Below are 17,810 nucleotides of genomic sequence, written 5' to 3'. Positions count from 1 at the left end.
AACTAAAAATTGGATTAAATTATGAATAATGATACATTTATATCATCTATTATACTATTTTTATTATATTATGATATCGTATATCTTATATCTATATAAATTTTTAATTATTTTAAATTTTTAATATTATAATAAAATAATTATTAATAAAATAATGATGATGTAATGAAAATAATGTAATGAATGATATAAATGTAATATTATTTTTATAAGAGTCTATATAGTATCTAATTTCATTTTAATTTTAATTTGGAAAATAATTTCTAAGAAATTTGAATACTTATTACTTTGGCACAATCAACGAAGGAAAGGTGACAGCGAACCAATTGACAATTATTAGGACGATCATATTCAAATATACATATCTGTCACATTTTTGTTAGGGATCATCTTTCAGAATCAGTCCAGTAGGAGCAATAATGACACTTAAGATTTTTACAAATTAAAGTATCATCGTTCTGTTGGATGAATATCGTTTTTTTTTGTTGTTTTTTTACCTAGCGTCCAATAATTGAGGCCTAACCGTAACAACTGCATAGCTCCAATTGTAGGTAATTAAATTAACTACCGACACTACGCGGGAATGAATTAAAATAATGGAGATCTTCCTTTCACATTTATAATTCAGATCCAAATCTACAAATAAAACAATAAAAAGAAATTTCACACTTCAACCAAATTGAAACGACATCCTAAAATGCTGCGTTTAGCGTTTTCCCTTTATCTGATCTTCACTCTAGCTCTTCTTCTTAACCTCGCTCACTCCAAAACTCTCAAGCGTGACGGTACTGTTTCTGTCATACATGTCTCGTGATTCATTATTGTGAAGTTTAATTTGGAAGTTGCTTTTCTTTCATTTACAGTTGTAGTTTTGTTTCAGTGAAAGCTTTAAATGAAATCAAGGCTTCTCTCGGTTGGCGAGTGGTTTACTCTTGGGTCGGCGATGATCCTTGCGGTGACGGTGACCTTCCGCCTTGGTCTGGTGTCACGTGCTCCACTCAGGGTGACTACAGAGTCGTCACCGAACTGTAAGCTTAATCTTTTCTCCTTTCAGCTTAGGGAAGTTTTTATACACATTTTTTTATTTTTTTATTAAATTTTTGTAGGCAAGTATATGCTGTGTCCATCGTAGGACTGTTCCCTACAGCTGTCACTAATCTACTGGATCTTACTAGACTGTAAGTTTCTCTGATCAATATCATTGCTGGATGCGTTTTATCACTTTATTGTTATTGTATTGCGAGAATTTGATATCAAGTGATGAATTTTATGTGTTTACATGATAGGGATCTTCATAATAACAAGTTGACTGGGCCAATTCCTCCACAAATCGGACGGCTTAAACGTCTTAAAATACTGTACAGTACCTTACTGCCTTTGTCCATTTTGAATAAAGATTATATCCATACATCTTCAATTTAGAAGTTTTACAAGTTTTAAGTTTATTACAGGTTGTTTTGGGTTGTTTTAATGGAAAAAATTCATTTTGTGACTAAATGCAATGACACAAATGCACTATTAAATATACTAAACGCACCTTGAATTTCGAAGCATTTTGGTTCTTGTCCTGGTTATTTTTGTAATAGATATGTTTTTGTTGTTCATGTAGTAATTTGAGATGGAATAAGTTTCAAGATGTCATTCCTTCTGAAATCGGTGAATTGAAGGGTTTAACTCATCTGTGAGTACTATTTATGTCTTTTCAACTCACTTTAATAATCATACATTTTGTTGGGGAAGCCTTTCAAATTATTTACTCTATTAATAACTGACAAGTTATTAACTTAAACTTGTGCAGATACTTGAGTTTCAATAATTTCAAGGGGGAAATTCCCAAGGAGCTTGCTAATCTTCCAGAGCTTCGCTATCTATATTTACACGAAAATCGTCTTAGCGGGCGAATTCCACCAGAATTGGGCACTTTACAGAATCTTCGACACTTGTAAGTTTTATTGTCATTTCAGCATACATGTTGCAAGGTAACTGGCGCATTTGCTTTTGTGAGGTGTCTCACAAGAGTACTGAATTTTCATAGGGATGTTGGTAACAATCATTTGGTGGGTACTATTAGGGAACTAATTCGCATTGAGGGCAGCTTTCCAGCTCTTCGCAACCTGTAAGTTTCCGCCAGTTGACAAATATACAATTACTTTAATGTGGCATTGTGCTACTCTGCTTATAAACTATATGCTAACTTCTGTGATACAAAATGCAGTTATTTAAATAATAATTATCTCACTGGAGGAATTCCAGCACAACTTGCTAACTTGACCAAATTGGAAATCTTGTGAGTATTGTGTCTTTTGTCCTTCCCAATGAGGAGTGTTGCTAATTCATGTATTTTCTTTATTATTTTTCCTATATCTATCGTGAAATCAATTGCTCTGTTGTTTGCAGGTACCTGTCATACAACAAAATGTCTGGAACTATACCATCTGAACTTGCTCATATCCCTAGATTGACTTACTTGTAAGTTCCTTGTTCTACACCTCTGCTGATTTTACAATTGTTTGAGGACTGATTATTAATTAAGGATTACTTTTACTGAATGGTAGTTTAGTAAGGGTTACCTTCCCTTTTTTATTAGCACTAGACACGTAAAAGATGGTTGGGATTCCGTTTCTTCATTTAATGGATTAAATCTCATTAACTTATGAGATGGATTGAGCTATAAGCTAGTTAGGTTCATTCACTGGTTTGTGCTCTTTGGTGGACTAAAGTAAAGTAGATGAATTAAGGAAAGTACCTTACGCAGCAACGAACAAAAGCCATTTTGGATTTTTTGAATAATAGTGATAATTTGTTGAACCGAGTCTGTAAAATGAGAAGATATATTATGAGTGTGATGGAATTAAAATGAGCAAGTGAACAAGAACAGATGAATAAAGAGAATAAGAAGGAATAGGACTTTGACACTGAAAGATAAAAGGTTGACATGAGGACCCAGGTGATAAGGAGTTTGGTTTCTACCTGCCTCTTTTAAGTTTTTTCATCCTGCAGATATTGGCAAATGATGTGGACCTGTTCAAATTCTCTAGTAATATCTCAAAATTCTTATTCTAAATAATGAGTTGTCCACTATGACCCTGATGTGTTAATAATGAAATGATGTGATAAATGATATATTAACACCTTATATAATAACACATAATTTGTAACGAGAAATTTGGGATATTACTTAGGATGTGTAACATTATTATTTTCTATTAAACTAGAAAAAAGTTACCAAATTAATTCATTTTCTAACTGACTGATTTATATTTGTTATTTTCATTTAAAATATAGTATCTTAAGAACATGTTACTTTGCTTCAAGATGTGCTAATAATTCAAAAACTGCGTATAGAACTCCATTGAAGCCAACCTGAAGTTTAAATTAGGAATAGTATGTAGATGCAACTTACAAGAAGTCTCGCATCATTGAAATTCTGATTAAATTGAGTCAACTGACAGAGAACTCCGATTGCAATTAAGAACTTTAATGGAATAAACAAATTAAGCTCGTGACATTTGTTTCTACGGTTACGAGCACGTTGCAATATATATACTGTAATGTGAACTAATGCAAAGTGTACATAAATCAGACATCATTCAAAGAATAGAGCAGAACACAAGAAGAAAATTGCAATTTTAGAGTGGATCACTGCCCCCTATGTATAACCCATAGTGCACTCACGATTATAACTTGCATAGTGTTTTTGGGATTTGAATCAATACCCTCATTGGACAATGTAGTTGCTTATGCTGGCATATAAGGCTTTTTAATTCATAACCAATTGTTTATTTAACGATTTCAGGTACTTAGATCACAACCAGTTTTCAGGGAGAATCCCCATTGCCTTCTATAAACACCGGTTTTTAAAAGAAATGTGAGTTTTCTTTACCATCAAACTTGAAAATTTACCGCTTCGATACCTATGTCTTAATTTTGTATGTTAATATTTACGAGATGAATTTTGCAGGTATATTGAACGGAACTCATTCAGGCCTGGGGTAAACCCGATAGGTTTCCATAAAGTCCTCGAGGTTTCTGACTCGGACTTTCTAGTTTAGTCAAGACATCACTCTATATTTCATTATTTATTGTGAAATCCCATAAGATGATACATTTGGTTATTTGAACTAGAACATTTTGATGTTTGTCCATCTTCGATCAACTTGTAAATAGCTTTACTGTAATATTTCTAGAAATTGAAGATTAGTACTCTGTAAACCAACACAAGACATAGCCAAGAGAAAATAGAAATTTGTCCATTTCAAGCTTTTCTTGTTGCCTAGTTAACAAAAAATGACATGCTTATGCAATGTTATTTGGTTGACAAAAAATCCACTCAACTCATTTGGTTACACACTTAAGATTTCAATGCATCAAATATTTTTTGCAACATGGTTTCAATGTATCCGGAGCCACTCAATACTTTTTATATATGAAATACTTGGAAAAATAATTTAAGATAGTCCAATACAACAAGTTGCTTTCGTAGCTCAGTTGGTTAGAGCACCCGTTTAGTAAGCGGGAGGTCTTGAGTTCGACTCTCAACGAAAGCAAAATTAGAATTTTTTTTTTTTTTACATTTTGACTTGAAGTCAAAGCGAAGGCAGCGGAAATTCTCTTTTTCCAGAATAAACCTCGTACTCAGAAGTATTGGAACACGTTAGTAAAGCCAAGAACTTCTTACGCAGAAGGAGTTCCCAGCAATTAAAATCGGATGCAGTAATTCTGATTGAAATAAAAACATTGACAATTTACTCAAATTTTTTTAAGACGAATTTAAGTTCAATCGAATATGTCCTCAAATTCTATAATCAATATAAGACATACTAAGAATTTACATCCATTTACAATATTAACTCGTTCATTGTCACCCAGGTGAATTTGTGGGGATTTTTTTTTTTTTTTTCAAAATTTGAACCCACAAAATGATGTTAAATTATCAAAAATTGAAGATAACTTTGTTGATTACATCTGTAGAAGAGATAATACCGAATAAAGATTGTTGTTATCCACTCATAACAGAATTCTTCTTCTATCAATATATATATATATTAATTAACGATACTAACAGTAAATATATTTTACATCCACTTTAGATTCTCTTTCATAGTTTGGTGTTGGTGACAATGAAGATCAAAGCAGTTTCGTTTCTTCTTCTTTTAACGTTGTTCTCACTGTGTTTAGCAGAAGATTTGAAAGTTGCAGTCCAAGGAGTGACGTCCATAGGCACAACCGATGATAATTTTGTGTGTGCAACTCTAGACTGGTGGCCTGTCAACAAGTGCGATTATGATCAGTGCCCATGGGGAAAGGCTGGCATTCTCAATCTGGTATTTCTTTTCTTCATCTTTTCTTTGTTTTTTTTATCTTATCTTCTTGATTTCTATATTGGAAACTTCAACTTAACTTTTCTGGGATTTGCAGGATTTGAAAAACAAAATCCTTTCAAACGCTATAAAGGGTAAGTTTTACACCATATCACGTTTATGCAAATAATTGGTTTGAATCTTTTTTTATTTATTTTTGGTTAATGATAAGTTTGGTGAATTCTCATGATCAGCATTTAATTCTCTGAGAATCAGAGTTGGAGGTTCATTACAAGACCAGGTTTTGTACAAAGTTGGGAACTCCATTAAAAAGTGTCCTCATTTCAAGCTACGAAAAGATGGTTTATTTGGGTTCAGCCATGGCTGCCTCTTTATGGATAGATGGAATGAGCTCAATCAATTATTTAAACAAACAGGGTATTTTACATATATACATTTCATCAACACGTAAATAAAAAGAGGATATATACATAATTTTAATAAATTTGTTTCTTTTGCAGAGCTGTAGTGACATTTGCACTGAATGCTCTCATTGGAAGGCACAAATCTAAAACTGACAAAGTTCTTTGGGAGGGTGATTGGCACTCAGAAAATGCTCGCGATCTCATGAAGTATACCATCACAAAAGGATATAATATTGAGTCTTATGAACTCGGTAAATCATAATACGAAATTATTAATTTATTCATGAAAATATGAACTTATATGAACGTGGGATTATCAGGAAACGAGCTATGCGGATCCGGGGTGAGTGCAAGGGTAGCAGCTGAGCAGTATGCTAAAGACATAGTGGTATTGAAAAATCTAGTGAAAGAATTGTACCCAAATGCCACAACTCAGCCCAAAGTATTGGGGCCAGCTGGTTTCTATGACAAGAAATGGTTTCAAATCTTCCTTGAGCAATCAGGACAAGACGTTGTCGATGGACTAACCCACCATATCTACAATCTTGGAGCAGGTGATTAATCCATCAATGTTCATGGAAATGCTTGTTTTGGCTTAAGGTAAGATGTTATATGTATGGACGTTGATGCAAATGCAGGAAACGATCCGGCCCTAATTACGAGGATTCAGGATCCATTCTACCTGAACCAGATTGCTCAGACTTACAAAGACATGGAAATGACTGTGAAAGAGTTTGGACCATGGTCAGGAGCTTGGGTTGGAGAAGCAGGTGGAGCTTACAACAGTGGTGGCAAAACTGTTTCTCATACCTTTGTTAATGGATTCTGGTAACCGTAAAAGTCCCTTTTGCTGCATATCTAGAACCAGAAAATTTATCTATAAATTTTTTCTTACTGAATTAAATTATAGGTATCTGGACCAACTTGGCATGACGTCAACCTTCAATCATAAGGTTTTCTGTAGACAAGCTTTGATTGGTGGAAACTATGCTCTCCTCAACACTACAACGTTCATCCCTAATCCAGATTATTATGGGTAAGTTTTAATTAACTAAACATTAAGTTTAATATAAAAAACAAAAATTATTACCAAAATTTATATTCTGTTTTTGATTTCGGTATCGTTGTGACCCTACACCACCATCAAATCCTATTCTCGTCAACCGCCAACAATCAAGTGACTATGATTTGCGCAGCCGCCCCTCCCAAGTTAAATTTCAATAAATCTCAACCTCCAAAATTTAACCTTCCATTACCAAAAGACTAATCAGCCTTCCTTCTTCAAAAGCCCCAACAATCTAAACTTTGCTCACTATTTGCCGTCGGAATATAAATTTGGATAGTAAAATGATATTTTAAGAAAATGACATTAAACCATTATTTGGGTTGGAAAAAGTTAACTCTATTTATTGGTGTTTGTGGCAATTCTACCAGGGCACTTCTGTGGCATCGGCTGATGGGAAAAAATGTACTCTCAGTTAAACACAGTGGCTCCCCTTATCTGCGTGTGTATTCTCATTGTGCAAGGGACAAGGTAATTAAATTAAAATAATGTTTCTCATTAAGGTAAATCATGTTATCTTACTGTGGTAATTGGATTTTGCAGCCGGGCATTTCAATGCTGTTGATCAACATGTCAAATAAAACATCGTTTGATGTGTCGGTTATAAATGATGAAAATTTATATGGTGAGTTTGTTGCAAAGGAAGATGGTGGAAAAATGAGAGAAGAGTACCATTTGACACCGAAAGATGGAAATATTCAGAGTGATGAGATACTGTTAAATGGTACTCCACTGAAGCTCACTAACTCTTCAGATATCCCTCCAATGAATCCAAAGCTTTTCAATCCTTCTTCTCCGATATCTGTTGCCGCTGATTCAATTGTTTTTGTAACTCTCAGAGACTTCGACGCACCTGCCTGTGCTTAGAAACACCATTTCATTTCTCATTTTCTGTTTATTATATGGTTTAAAATTCCTTTTTCTTCTAAGAATAGAGAAGAGTTGAGTGTAGTTTCAACTTCTTAGGTTTTTGTTATTAGAAAATATAATGTTACCATATTTTGGTTGATTATGCAATTTCTTTCCCTTATTGTTTAGTACAATATAGTGTTTTTATGATAATAATTGAAATTTGATCACCGGTAATCATGTACAAACTCATTGTAATCTATACGAATTTATTTTAGAAAAATGTTATCCTTACAAAGACCCATGCAAAGAGGGTTATAAAGTGACATCATCCAGAAGAAAAAAATAAAGAAAAAACGGAAAAAGAGAAAATAAAAAAAGAGAAATCATAAAAATCAAGGGTGGATATTGTCTTTGTATGCCCCATTTGTATGTATCTTTGTAAAACTAGCATTGCTCAAAGAAAATTGGGTTGATTATAAGAGTAAATGACTTTTTTCCACCCAAAATTTGCCTTAATAACATTTTTCCACCCAAAATATTTCAAAATACCACTTTCCCACCCAAAGTTAATATTCCGTTACTACCCAAAGCCGATTCTAGCAATAAAAATTCTTCCATTCGAATCTCTGGTCTTCTCTCTACAAAATCCCTCTCACTTCGACACTTGATTTCTCGCCGATTGCCGACTACAGTAAAAAACTAGGGTTTCTTATTCTTAGTTGATTTTCAGATGATTCTGGCTATAAATATTCGATTTATCACGACCATTAGATCTATCGGCCGTGACTCTACAAAATCCCTCTTATCCTACCTCCCAGTAACTCACTGAACGCAGAATGAGAAAGTTAAGTGTATTTTAAGTATTAACGGAATATAAACTTTGGGTGGAAAGTTGTATTTTAAAACTTTTTGTGTGTGGGAAAAAGTCGTTTACTCATGATTTTAAAGTAGAAAGATGTAGACCCATTATCACAAACTTAGAATTTGATTTTGTTATAATTAAGATTTATCTTTAATTGTTTTCAACTATATCCACCTGCTATAGTTTAGTTTGTTTAAAAAGCTTAGAAAATATATACCGAAGTCCTATTTTAATTCAAAATGTTATTGGTTAATATATTTAACTGTTAACGAATATAAAAGAGTTACTATAAATTTATGTAGAGATAAATACTTTTGAAAAAAGCTATCGAGAATCATGAATTGCATAATTTGAAATCTCCAGAACGAAGATTATTCTCTTTCTCAAGTCTCAACCCCTTCTGGAAAGCAACGATTCCTTTAAACACAGTAAAAGATTAAGATTAGATAAAACTTGGATTAAAGGTTTGAAGAGAAGGAATTTTTAATCCAAAAGTTTAAAGTGGAAGAATACTTTTCTTGTCAGAGCTTCCATGCAAGGTATATCAAACTTTGCGTGCCCCATTGCCGGCTATCCCTAACTCACTCCCTTAAAGCAACCATCTGAAACTTTCTCTTTTCAACTTTTAACGCTTAGCGTCTCCTTCAAATAAACGCGGTCTCCATGCATAACCCAGCTACTTCCTCGGCACACTTTATACATCAGAAGGCTCAAAATCTGCAACAACAATGGATAGTTTTATCCAGCAAGTCAGGTAATTTATCTTCTTAATTAACTCTGGAATTCATTATTCAACGTNCAACGATTCCTTTAAACACAGTAAAAGATTAAGATTAGATAAAACTTGGATTAAAGGTTTGAAGAGAAGGAATTTTTAATCCAAAAGTTTAAAGTGGAAGAATACTTTTCTTGTCAGAGCTTCCATGCAAGGTATATCAAACTTTGCGTGCCCCATTGCCGGCTATCCCTAACTCACTCCCTTAAAGCAACCATCTGAAACTTTCTCTTTTCAACTTTTAACGCTTAGCGTCTCCTTCAAATAAACGCGGTCTCCATGCATAACCCAGCTACTTCCTCGGCACACTTTATACATCAGAAGGCTCAAAATCTGCAACAACAATGGATAGTTTTATCCAGCAAGTCAGGTAATTTATCTTCTTAATTAACTCTGGAATTCATTATTCAACGTTGCATATATTGCCTATTTGTGACTGACGGCTTTTGTTAGGGTAAAGCTTTCGAATGTAGGACAAGAAAATAGAGAAGAAACAAGCAGCTCCAGCCGAAGAATACCACTCCAGAAAACTCAATCTTTCAAAGGAGGTACCACTAATTTTTCACCATTTCTCTGGAAATTTTCATTATCTTTGATTCTTGAAAACAAAAATAATAGAAAGAAAATTATAATCTTTTAACTCACATCACATACTATTTTTCTTGTAAAATTGTTCACACTTCAATGTTTAAATGGGTAAGATAACAAACGTGGAAAGGGGTGTTTTGCAGAAAACAAGAAAGCTCAAAACTGGTTACAGAGACAATTTTCCAGGCAAATGAGTCGGGGTTATGATTCCAACATCCAAATGGAGCATGCAGCTGCGGTGGCTGCAGCCGCCTATGCCATTAATTCTCTAGAAGAATCACGCATCCCTTGTCAGAAAAAGACCACTGAGGGTCCTTTTGCATTTCTCACCAGGCCCAGCAGCAAAAAAGAAGATGCTCCAATGTCAGTACAGGAGATAACCAGTGAGGGCCCTCAGCGTCAGCCATCTTTCACCAGACAGAAAAGCAAAAAGGATGATGTAGATGAGGCCACTAGGAACCTTGAGCCCTCTTTAACCAGGCTCAGGAGTAAAACGGAAGATACACCAGTCTCAATGACAGAACCCGGTAGCGGATCCAAACGGTTCTCAGGTAAAGATAACAAACATGAGAAACAATTTCCAGATAGTCATATTTATATGACCATATTGTATTATGTTTTAATAAAATTTAATTGAAGCGTATGAACAATGAGAAAATGCAATGATGAATTCAGGAGGTCCAGTTGATGAAATGCAAGAAATTGCTGCCGTAGAGGAGAAGACACCTGAAAAAGCCGTCAGTAGTCCTCCAAAGAAAAAGACTCTCAGTTTTTCTGATGAGGTCTCGAATAGCTCTGGTACTACACAATCTAAAAGAACACCATCAAAGGTCACTGATCCTGCTCCATCAATGAAAAGTAGTCCAACTTTTGATGATAGAGAAGCGCAAAAATCTACCATCAAATCGGAAAGGAAGGCAAGAAAACCCGATGCTCCTCCATCCATTAAACCTACAACTCCATCGGCCGAAACCAAAAGACAGAGTTCAGAAAAACCTGGAACAGATGAAACAGAAGCAGATGCCTGGGAGATATCTGAGATGGTCAAGATCAAAGAAAGGTAATCATTCATGCATTTTGATAAGTTTGTTGGATTCCGTATAAGGCAGAACAGAAGTCCCTACCGTGTCATTCAATTTTGAGAGTTCAAATTTAAATTTGAAATGCATTCACGCAATTTGAAATATACTTCTTCATTAATAGACAGAACATGATTTTCAGGTACGAGAAGTTAAACAACACAATACAATCATGGGAGGAGAAAAAGAAGAAGAAAGCCAGAAGCAAACTTGATAGAGCAGAGGTACTGCTATATTTTTTTCTTTCAAAAAATCCAATCGAAATTGATTTTTATGTACTGAGTCAAACTGACAACCAAGTTATTGGAGCTGCAGAGACAATTGGAGGAAAAAAGATTAAAAACCTTAACAAAATTTCGCAGTGAAATGGAATCTATTGATCAGATTGCAGGAGGAGCAAGGGCAAAAGCAGGGGAGAGTCGAAGAAAGGAAGAGTTGAAAGCAAAAGAAAAGGCAAATATAATCAGAAGAACTGGGAAAGCTCCTGCGACATGCTTCTGCTGCTGAATCTCTTCAATAACTTAAGCCTCACCTGGTTTCACAGAGGGACACCCAACTTCAAATGATTTACACGTAAATATGTCACACCCAAGATGAAATGATATGTTCTATTTCCGCTGTTAGAACTAATGTTTTATGTCATATATTTTTCTCATGTATTGATTATAAAATATATAAAAAACCTGATACCAAATGTTTCTAATTTCAAAGTTTCAAAGGATATAAATTCTGTATATCTTTTTATTATGTTTTAAATTCAAAAATAGGTTTCCTAATTTCCCTACATGGCACGTCTCAATTACCCAAATCCTATGGGAGCTTTTAGATTTTTGGGATAGTACATGGCACGTCTCAGTCACCCAAATCCTATGGGAGCTTTTAGATCCTTGGGATAGGGAGGATGAGGAAGGGTCTTGTTAAAATATCTCTTTTACAATTACTTCACAAGCTCAATGCTAATTCCGATTCCAATGTAAAGAACGATGATCAATCTCATCATTAATCTTAATATAAAATGATTATTGAAAGCTGAACCTTGTAATGGTATTGGGCATTCCAGTCCTTGTGCTTTATAGATGACAACAGGTTGGGTATTTCGGGGTACTTGGCCTAGCCCGTCTCAAAAAAGTCAAGTTTTACCCAATGTTATCGGGTTTGGGCTTAGGCTTGAGACTGATTTTAAGGTCCATCCTCAGATACGGGCCGACATGGGTATGTTTTCAGGCCCGACTTGGCCCGACATTTTATTATTAATTTTACTAAATTACTTTTATACTATATATATATATATATATATATATATATATATATTACATGAAAGACTATGGGTGCCCTTTGGAAGGAATCTTGCCAATTCAAAGTCACCTATATGTGCTATCAACTCATTGTCAAGAAGAATATTGCTTGGCTTGAGATGGCAGTGAACCATTGGTATTTGGCCATGGTTATATATATATATATATATATATATATAAAATTGAAATTTATTAATATTTGGTGAGTATTCAAAAATAAATTAATATTTAAAAACTGTTTCTATAATTAAAAATATAAAAAAATTAATATTTAATAATATTTAAAAGGCTTGGGCTTTACCCGTCATCCCTGTGCCAGGCCTGGCCTTTGTCATGGGGTCGGGCTTGGGCCCGAGCCAAGGGGTACCTGATCCTGACCCAGCCCATTGCCATCTCGATTAATGTTCTTTGCTAAATCATTCAAAACACTATGAACAATCTTTACTTGCTGGGTTGGGTTTTTCTCCAGTTGCCACTTAATGTCAAAAGTTCTTATTTCTCTATCCAACTCTTTAAAAATTAATTCATGAAGTTTATATAGAATCCAAAATAAGCATTTCATGGTTAAGATGGAAATTAACATCGAATGATTTATAAAATATGTAAAAAAAAAAAAAAAAAAAAAAATGTTGAAAAGTAGAGGAATCAAACACCATCAAATTTAAAAAACAAGGACATCGCCTGCCAGATGACCAAATACTTTCACAATATGAAATTACAGATTAGTCAATGCTTCTTAAATATCCCTTCGGCCATCTTTAAGTAGTCTCCATACTCACTTCCAGATTTCCCATGACCATCGCTATGATGTGACGAGGAGTGCGCCGTAGTACCTGCTGAGTGGCCAGAGTTGGCGGTGGTGGAATGTGAATCCTTTTGGCCGTACTTGTGCAGATAGTTCTCAGCCTGTCCCAAATATTTGCCATAGCCCTTATCTTCCAGCTTGCCATAGTTAGAGGCAGCCCCAAGAAGATCTCCAGCAGCATGAGCAACCTTTTCCTTATCTACCTTCCGATTAGAGTCATGGTTGAGCGTGGATTTTGCAGCCTCAGCTACCAATTTGGCACTAGATAACAGTTCAGAGGGAGATGGTTGGTGTTTCTTGGTGGGTTTGCTTTCAGAGGAATGGTGCTTGGTGGATTTGTCATGAGAAACTGAATCCATTCCTGTCCTGAAAGTATGGAAGAGAATGGCCTGAAGCTGATACCTTCAAAGGTCAAAAGATTAATGTGTAATTAATGAAGATAGATTGGTGGTGGGATTTTATTTCTCTTGCATTTATATATAGATATATAGGTGGTTCTTGTTATGACTAGTCGCGGTAAACGCGGGGAGTCCTTCCTTTTCAATAACGTGTTGTTTTTTATATTGTTGCCACAGCCCACGGGTTTCTTTTGGCTTCTCTAAATTTTATTTATTTGCAGGCTTCACTCATAAATCATAATGTAAGGAGTAGACGACTTCTTCCCACCAAAGGTTTGCCTCCATTACACTGTTCCACTAAAAAATTTCAAAATATCACCTTTCACTTAAAGTTTATATTCCGTTATTATCCAAAGTGAATTCTGATAGTGAAAATTCTCTCAACCACCACCATTTGAACTTCCTGTATCCTTTTTACAAAGCCCTTTTCACTCTGATACCTGATTTCTCGCTGATTATTGATCACTGCAAAGTTAGGGTTTCCTAATCTTAACTGATTTTTGGTTGATTCCGGTGGTGGATATTCAACCAGTCATCACCATTTGATCCACCAGCCTCCACTCTACAAAACCCTTCTTACCCTAGCTTTTGGTAACTCACCGAACACCGATTGAGAAAGTGAAGTGTATTTTAGGTATTAACGGAATATAAACTTTGGGTGAGAAAGTGGTATTTTGAAACTTTTTGGATGGAAAAGTGTCATTAAGGCAAACCTTAGGTGGGAAAAAGTCGTTTACCCATAATATAAGTGGATGAATATACAAGGATTAAAATCCAGCAAATTCAAACCACTCTGTTAATATAATAAAATTAGGTAGGGATGACCTCTAAACGAATGGAAAGAAATTTGATTTATTTTGTCTTTGAACTTGTAATAAGGAAGTAGTAACCGTGCTGCAGACTTTCACTAAGAGCTGACTCTGACCTAGCCAACACGCTGAGTTCAAGACTTCGAGATCCATGAATGATGAAATAACAAGTTTATATCCAAATTCAATCCAACCTTTGCTTCATGATTCTACTAATCAGAAACCAGTTGTTCAAAGTAAAATAAAAATAGCTTAACATCAACATGGTTATAGAACAAGCTAATAGCATGCTACAGATTTTATAATGACATAAAAACAGGAAATTAAGAAAGACCACAAACTATTTTCACAAATCACCAAACACTAAGTACACACTTAGATACTTGATTAACTTTAATGCTTCTTCAAGAAACCTTCAGCCATCTTGAAGTAGTCTCCGTACCCACTTCCAGATTTCCCATCATCATCACTAGAAGCAAACGATGAGTGTGCGGTGGCAGGGGATGCATGGTGGGCAGAATTGGGAGCTGCGTTAGCGGTGGTGGTGGTGGTGGTGGAATGTGAAGAGCCGTACTGATGAAGGTACTTCTCAGCCTTTTCTACATACTTACCAAAGCTCTTCTCTTCCAGTTTGCCATAGTGAGAAGCCGCATCAAGAAGATTTGCAGCAGCACCAGCAACTCTGCCCTTGTCTACCTTGTCAGATTCATGATTGAATGAACTTTTTGCCGCCTCAGCCATCAATTTTGCACTAGAAAGCAGCTCAGAAGAAGATGCTTGGTGGTCTTGTTTGAGAATTTCCAATCCATGCTAGGAAAAAAAAAAACTGTAGAAGAGATATCTAGATCTGAAACTGTAACTATGTTTATAGCTAAGGGATGTAGCAATAATTGAAGAGTTGAAATGGATGTGTGGATGTGGTTTCCAGTTCCACCTCTCTCATGAGTGGATAAAAGTTGGTCAATAAATGTTGGGAGCCCCCTTTTCAGTGTTGGTAACGTGTTGTTATATTGCTTTATTCAACCATGAAATCATAAATGGAACAAGTGGATTTCTCGTCGTCCACATATTTCTACTCTTTTCTGTGATATTTTTCTTTTTGCTTGTTGCAGGTGATAATATTAACTGAAGCGGCGGATAACAGTCTTTGTTTTGAGACTCTGAATTCGTTTACATCTCACAATGTGCCTCAAAATCAATCATCAATCTATCTAATTCCTTAACCGCGTCATCCATGCACCCATCTTTACTTATCGTGTCAATTTTCTTCGTCATTTTCTCCTTTTTAATTTATAAAGATTCATATTTATGATATTTGACTATTCTTCTTTTTTCTTTCCCTGTTTTAACAAGACTTTCAATATTATTTAGGCTTTCAACAATGAAACAGTAAACGACTGTTCCCACCCAAAGATTGGCGATATGGTAAGTTCCCACTTGGTTTCATATATTCTAATTACCCTTAAAGTAAAACGGTTAGCGATTGTGGAGTTCTCAAGAGTACAAAGGATGCTATTACCAAATTGCCCTCCCTCTTTTTCTTCTTCATCTCCAACCACAAGCCATTGTTTTGCCATTGCCATCTAGCCCTTGAACCATTCCATTCCAAACCACTCACACACCGACCAACTTCTTTTTTTTTTCTTCATCTCCCCTCCTCCGCCATTACCAAACTGCTCCCTCATTTCTTCTCTTCATCTCCCCCTCCTCTGCTATTACCAAACTGTCAGTGCCACCGTCGGTCGTTTGTTGGTTTTTGATGATGATCATCTTTCATTAAACTGCTCAGTTTACCCTTAGCCTTGATCCATCTTTCCCTAGTCAAATTTGGCCATATTTGCCAAATTGCTGATTCCAATGACCAAAACCCCCAACTTGCAATCACTGTCTCAGCCAATTAAGTCTGATTCTGTCCTCGTCCGACCACACCCCTTATACTACTCACCAAAACCCCTTTCATCCCCCACCTAATCTCACCACCATTTGTTGACCACCGCCCACTGTCTTGACCCACGATTTTCAAGCTTTTTCTGGTTGAATTGTGTTGACGAAAGTTGCCCCCAACCTCACCATTAGCCTCATCAGAGTCACCCCACCAAGCCCCCAACCTCCCCTACCACAATTGCACGTTGACCACTGCCGCCAACTCCTTAGGGTTTCACCGCAATTATCGTGTCTTCCCAACAAAATTTCGGTTGCTCCTATCATTGAAAATCACCCCCCCCCCCCCCCCCCCCCCCCCCCCCTTTTCTTTTTTGCACCACCAGCATTCCATCTCCAAACCCCCAAATTCCCAGCCTTGGTCGACCATTTTATATTTAAATTATAATAAATAACTATTTCAACCTTCAACCGTTAAAAGAAAAAAAGTATTAATTTAAGGGTGAAAATCTAAGTATAATGAAACTAAGGGTAAAACTTGCTATTAGCATGGTGTTTGCTCAACAAATGAATATAATTAATTCTTACCTACAGGCTACCACTGATCTGCAACCAGATTGAGTGTAATGAGACGCGGCAAAGTCGCTTCGCATTTGTTGAATTTTATGTATTCCAATTTAACTTTCGCCAGGCCCCTCCTCTTTGCCCAACTCCAGTTGGACCATTGGGGGGTTTAAGTGCCATCTTGGAATTTCAATTTCAACATAACATATTCATCAAGGGGAAAGTTAGAACTTTTTAACATAATTTATTAAATTTGGAGTTTTGTATGCAAGTTGGATGAAATATGACGACATTCTGTTTGTGTTGATAGAATGACAACATAATGACTTGAAAGGATATCTAAAATCCTTATATAGGGGAAGCAACAAGAAAAATGAAACATCGTTGAGTTTCATGCTGCTGGTTACATACAACAGATTGTAAACCCCAGAGGAGTGCCACCTGAAAACACAGATTCATTAATTGGCTTGCTGCTATTGCTGCAACTATATATGTATATATACATATATACAGACCAGAAAGATGGCTAGTTAATGTTGTTTGTGTTCTCAGGTCACCCCTTTGGGGCACCCTGTTTTGTTCATCTTCATCTTCATCATCACAATTCAACTCTACTCTCAACTAATGATCTCACTCTACAACTGCAAACTGCTATTTTTAATTTATTGTTTATGAAAAAAACGCCTAACTCACTTTCTCTTCTGTTTCAGGAATTTAATGCAGATACATCTCAGGACAAAGAAGTGTAAAAACCCTCCCATCAGAACTCAACACATTATCGCAATTTGGTCTTCAAGCTAATCAGTGGCAATTTTCCTTATTCTTTGTAAATTTTAATGATTTATCAGCTGAGACCAATGTATATACCACTCCAATGACAACATTGTTGACTTTAATAATGTATGCTTTATAGAAGGAAAATATTACAAATTCTCTCTAATATTAATCTTTATTTTTTAAAATTTTAATTAAAAATATTAAAGCAATCTCTGGCAACATATTTTTTTGTGGGACCTCGAGCGAAAGACGACAGTGGACGGGCAAATCCTTTCAGTAGTCATGTTTGGAGACTCAGGAATCATGTTAGACTTTTTACTACCAGCTACTATCTGGT

General features: G+C 35.5%; 5 protein-coding genes and 1 non-coding gene across 6 annotated transcripts; 4 read left to right on the top strand and 2 right to left on the bottom strand.

Moving 5' to 3' along the window:
* Window positions 1–612: 612 nt before the first annotated feature.
* On the top strand, window positions 613–4,217 carry LOC116127948 (probable leucine-rich repeat receptor-like protein kinase At1g35710). The gene is made up of 11 exons (XM_031413606.1): window positions 613–785; window positions 881–1,028; window positions 1,107–1,178; window positions 1,287–1,358; window positions 1,610–1,681; window positions 1,799–1,942; window positions 2,036–2,116; window positions 2,216–2,287; window positions 2,398–2,469; window positions 3,797–3,868; window positions 3,962–4,217. The coding sequence occupies exons 1-11, from the start codon at window positions 698–700 to the stop codon at window positions 4,050–4,052; spliced, it is 984 nt and encodes a 327-aa protein (XP_031269466.1). The 5' UTR covers window positions 613–697; the 3' UTR covers window positions 4,053–4,217.
* Window positions 4,218–4,473: 256 nt separating this feature from the next.
* On the top strand, window positions 4,474–4,547 carry TRNAT-AGU. The gene has a single exon. It is a non-coding gene; the product is annotated as a tRNA-Thr (tRNA).
* Window positions 4,548–5,120: 573 nt separating this feature from the next.
* On the top strand, window positions 5,121–7,655 carry LOC116127842 (heparanase-like protein 2). Its single transcript, XM_031413497.1, has 9 exons — window positions 5,121–5,324; window positions 5,419–5,455; window positions 5,555–5,738; window positions 5,822–5,976; window positions 6,046–6,279; window positions 6,364–6,553; window positions 6,636–6,761; window positions 7,160–7,259; window positions 7,332–7,655. Exons 1-9 carry the CDS (start codon window positions 5,121–5,123, stop codon window positions 7,653–7,655), a joined length of 1,554 nt encoding a protein of 517 aa, XP_031269357.1.
* Window positions 7,656–9,524: 1,869 nt separating this feature from the next.
* LOC116128034 (uncharacterized protein At3g61260-like) lies at window positions 9,525–11,626 on the top strand. Its single transcript, XM_031413708.1, has 6 exons — window positions 9,525–9,647; window positions 9,731–9,825; window positions 10,009–10,416; window positions 10,541–10,925; window positions 11,087–11,168; window positions 11,260–11,626. Exons 1-6 carry the CDS (start codon window positions 9,622–9,624, stop codon window positions 11,449–11,451), a joined length of 1,188 nt encoding a protein of 395 aa, XP_031269568.1. The 5' UTR covers window positions 9,525–9,621; the 3' UTR covers window positions 11,452–11,626.
* A 1,209-nt stretch (window positions 11,627–12,835) lies between these two features.
* Window positions 12,836–13,502, bottom strand: LOC116128030 (nodulin-related protein 1-like). Its single transcript, XM_031413706.1, has one exon. The coding sequence runs from the start codon at window positions 13,401–13,403 to the stop codon at window positions 12,966–12,968; it is 438 nt and encodes a 145-aa protein (XP_031269566.1). The 5' UTR covers window positions 13,404–13,502; the 3' UTR covers window positions 12,836–12,965.
* A 908-nt stretch (window positions 13,503–14,410) lies between these two features.
* LOC116127871 (nodulin-related protein 1-like) lies at window positions 14,411–15,828 on the bottom strand. Its single transcript, XM_031413533.1, has 2 exons — window positions 15,712–15,828; window positions 14,411–15,061 (listed from the first exon to the last, which is right to left on the bottom strand). Exons 1-2 carry the CDS (start codon window positions 15,826–15,828, stop codon window positions 14,645–14,647), a joined length of 534 nt encoding a protein of 177 aa, XP_031269393.1. The 3' UTR covers window positions 14,411–14,644.
* Window positions 15,829–17,810: the final 1,982 nt, after the last annotated feature.

This window comes from Pistacia vera, unplaced genomic scaffold, assembly GCF_008641045.1.
Source record: "Pistacia vera cultivar Batoury unplaced genomic scaffold, PisVer_v2 Contig196, whole genome shotgun sequence".
In the NCBI taxonomy this organism is placed as follows: domain Eukaryota; kingdom Viridiplantae; phylum Streptophyta; class Magnoliopsida; order Sapindales; family Anacardiaceae; genus Pistacia; species Pistacia vera.
The sequence above is the reverse complement of the archived record's forward strand: the minus strand, read 5'-3'. Positions and strand labels throughout refer to the sequence as shown.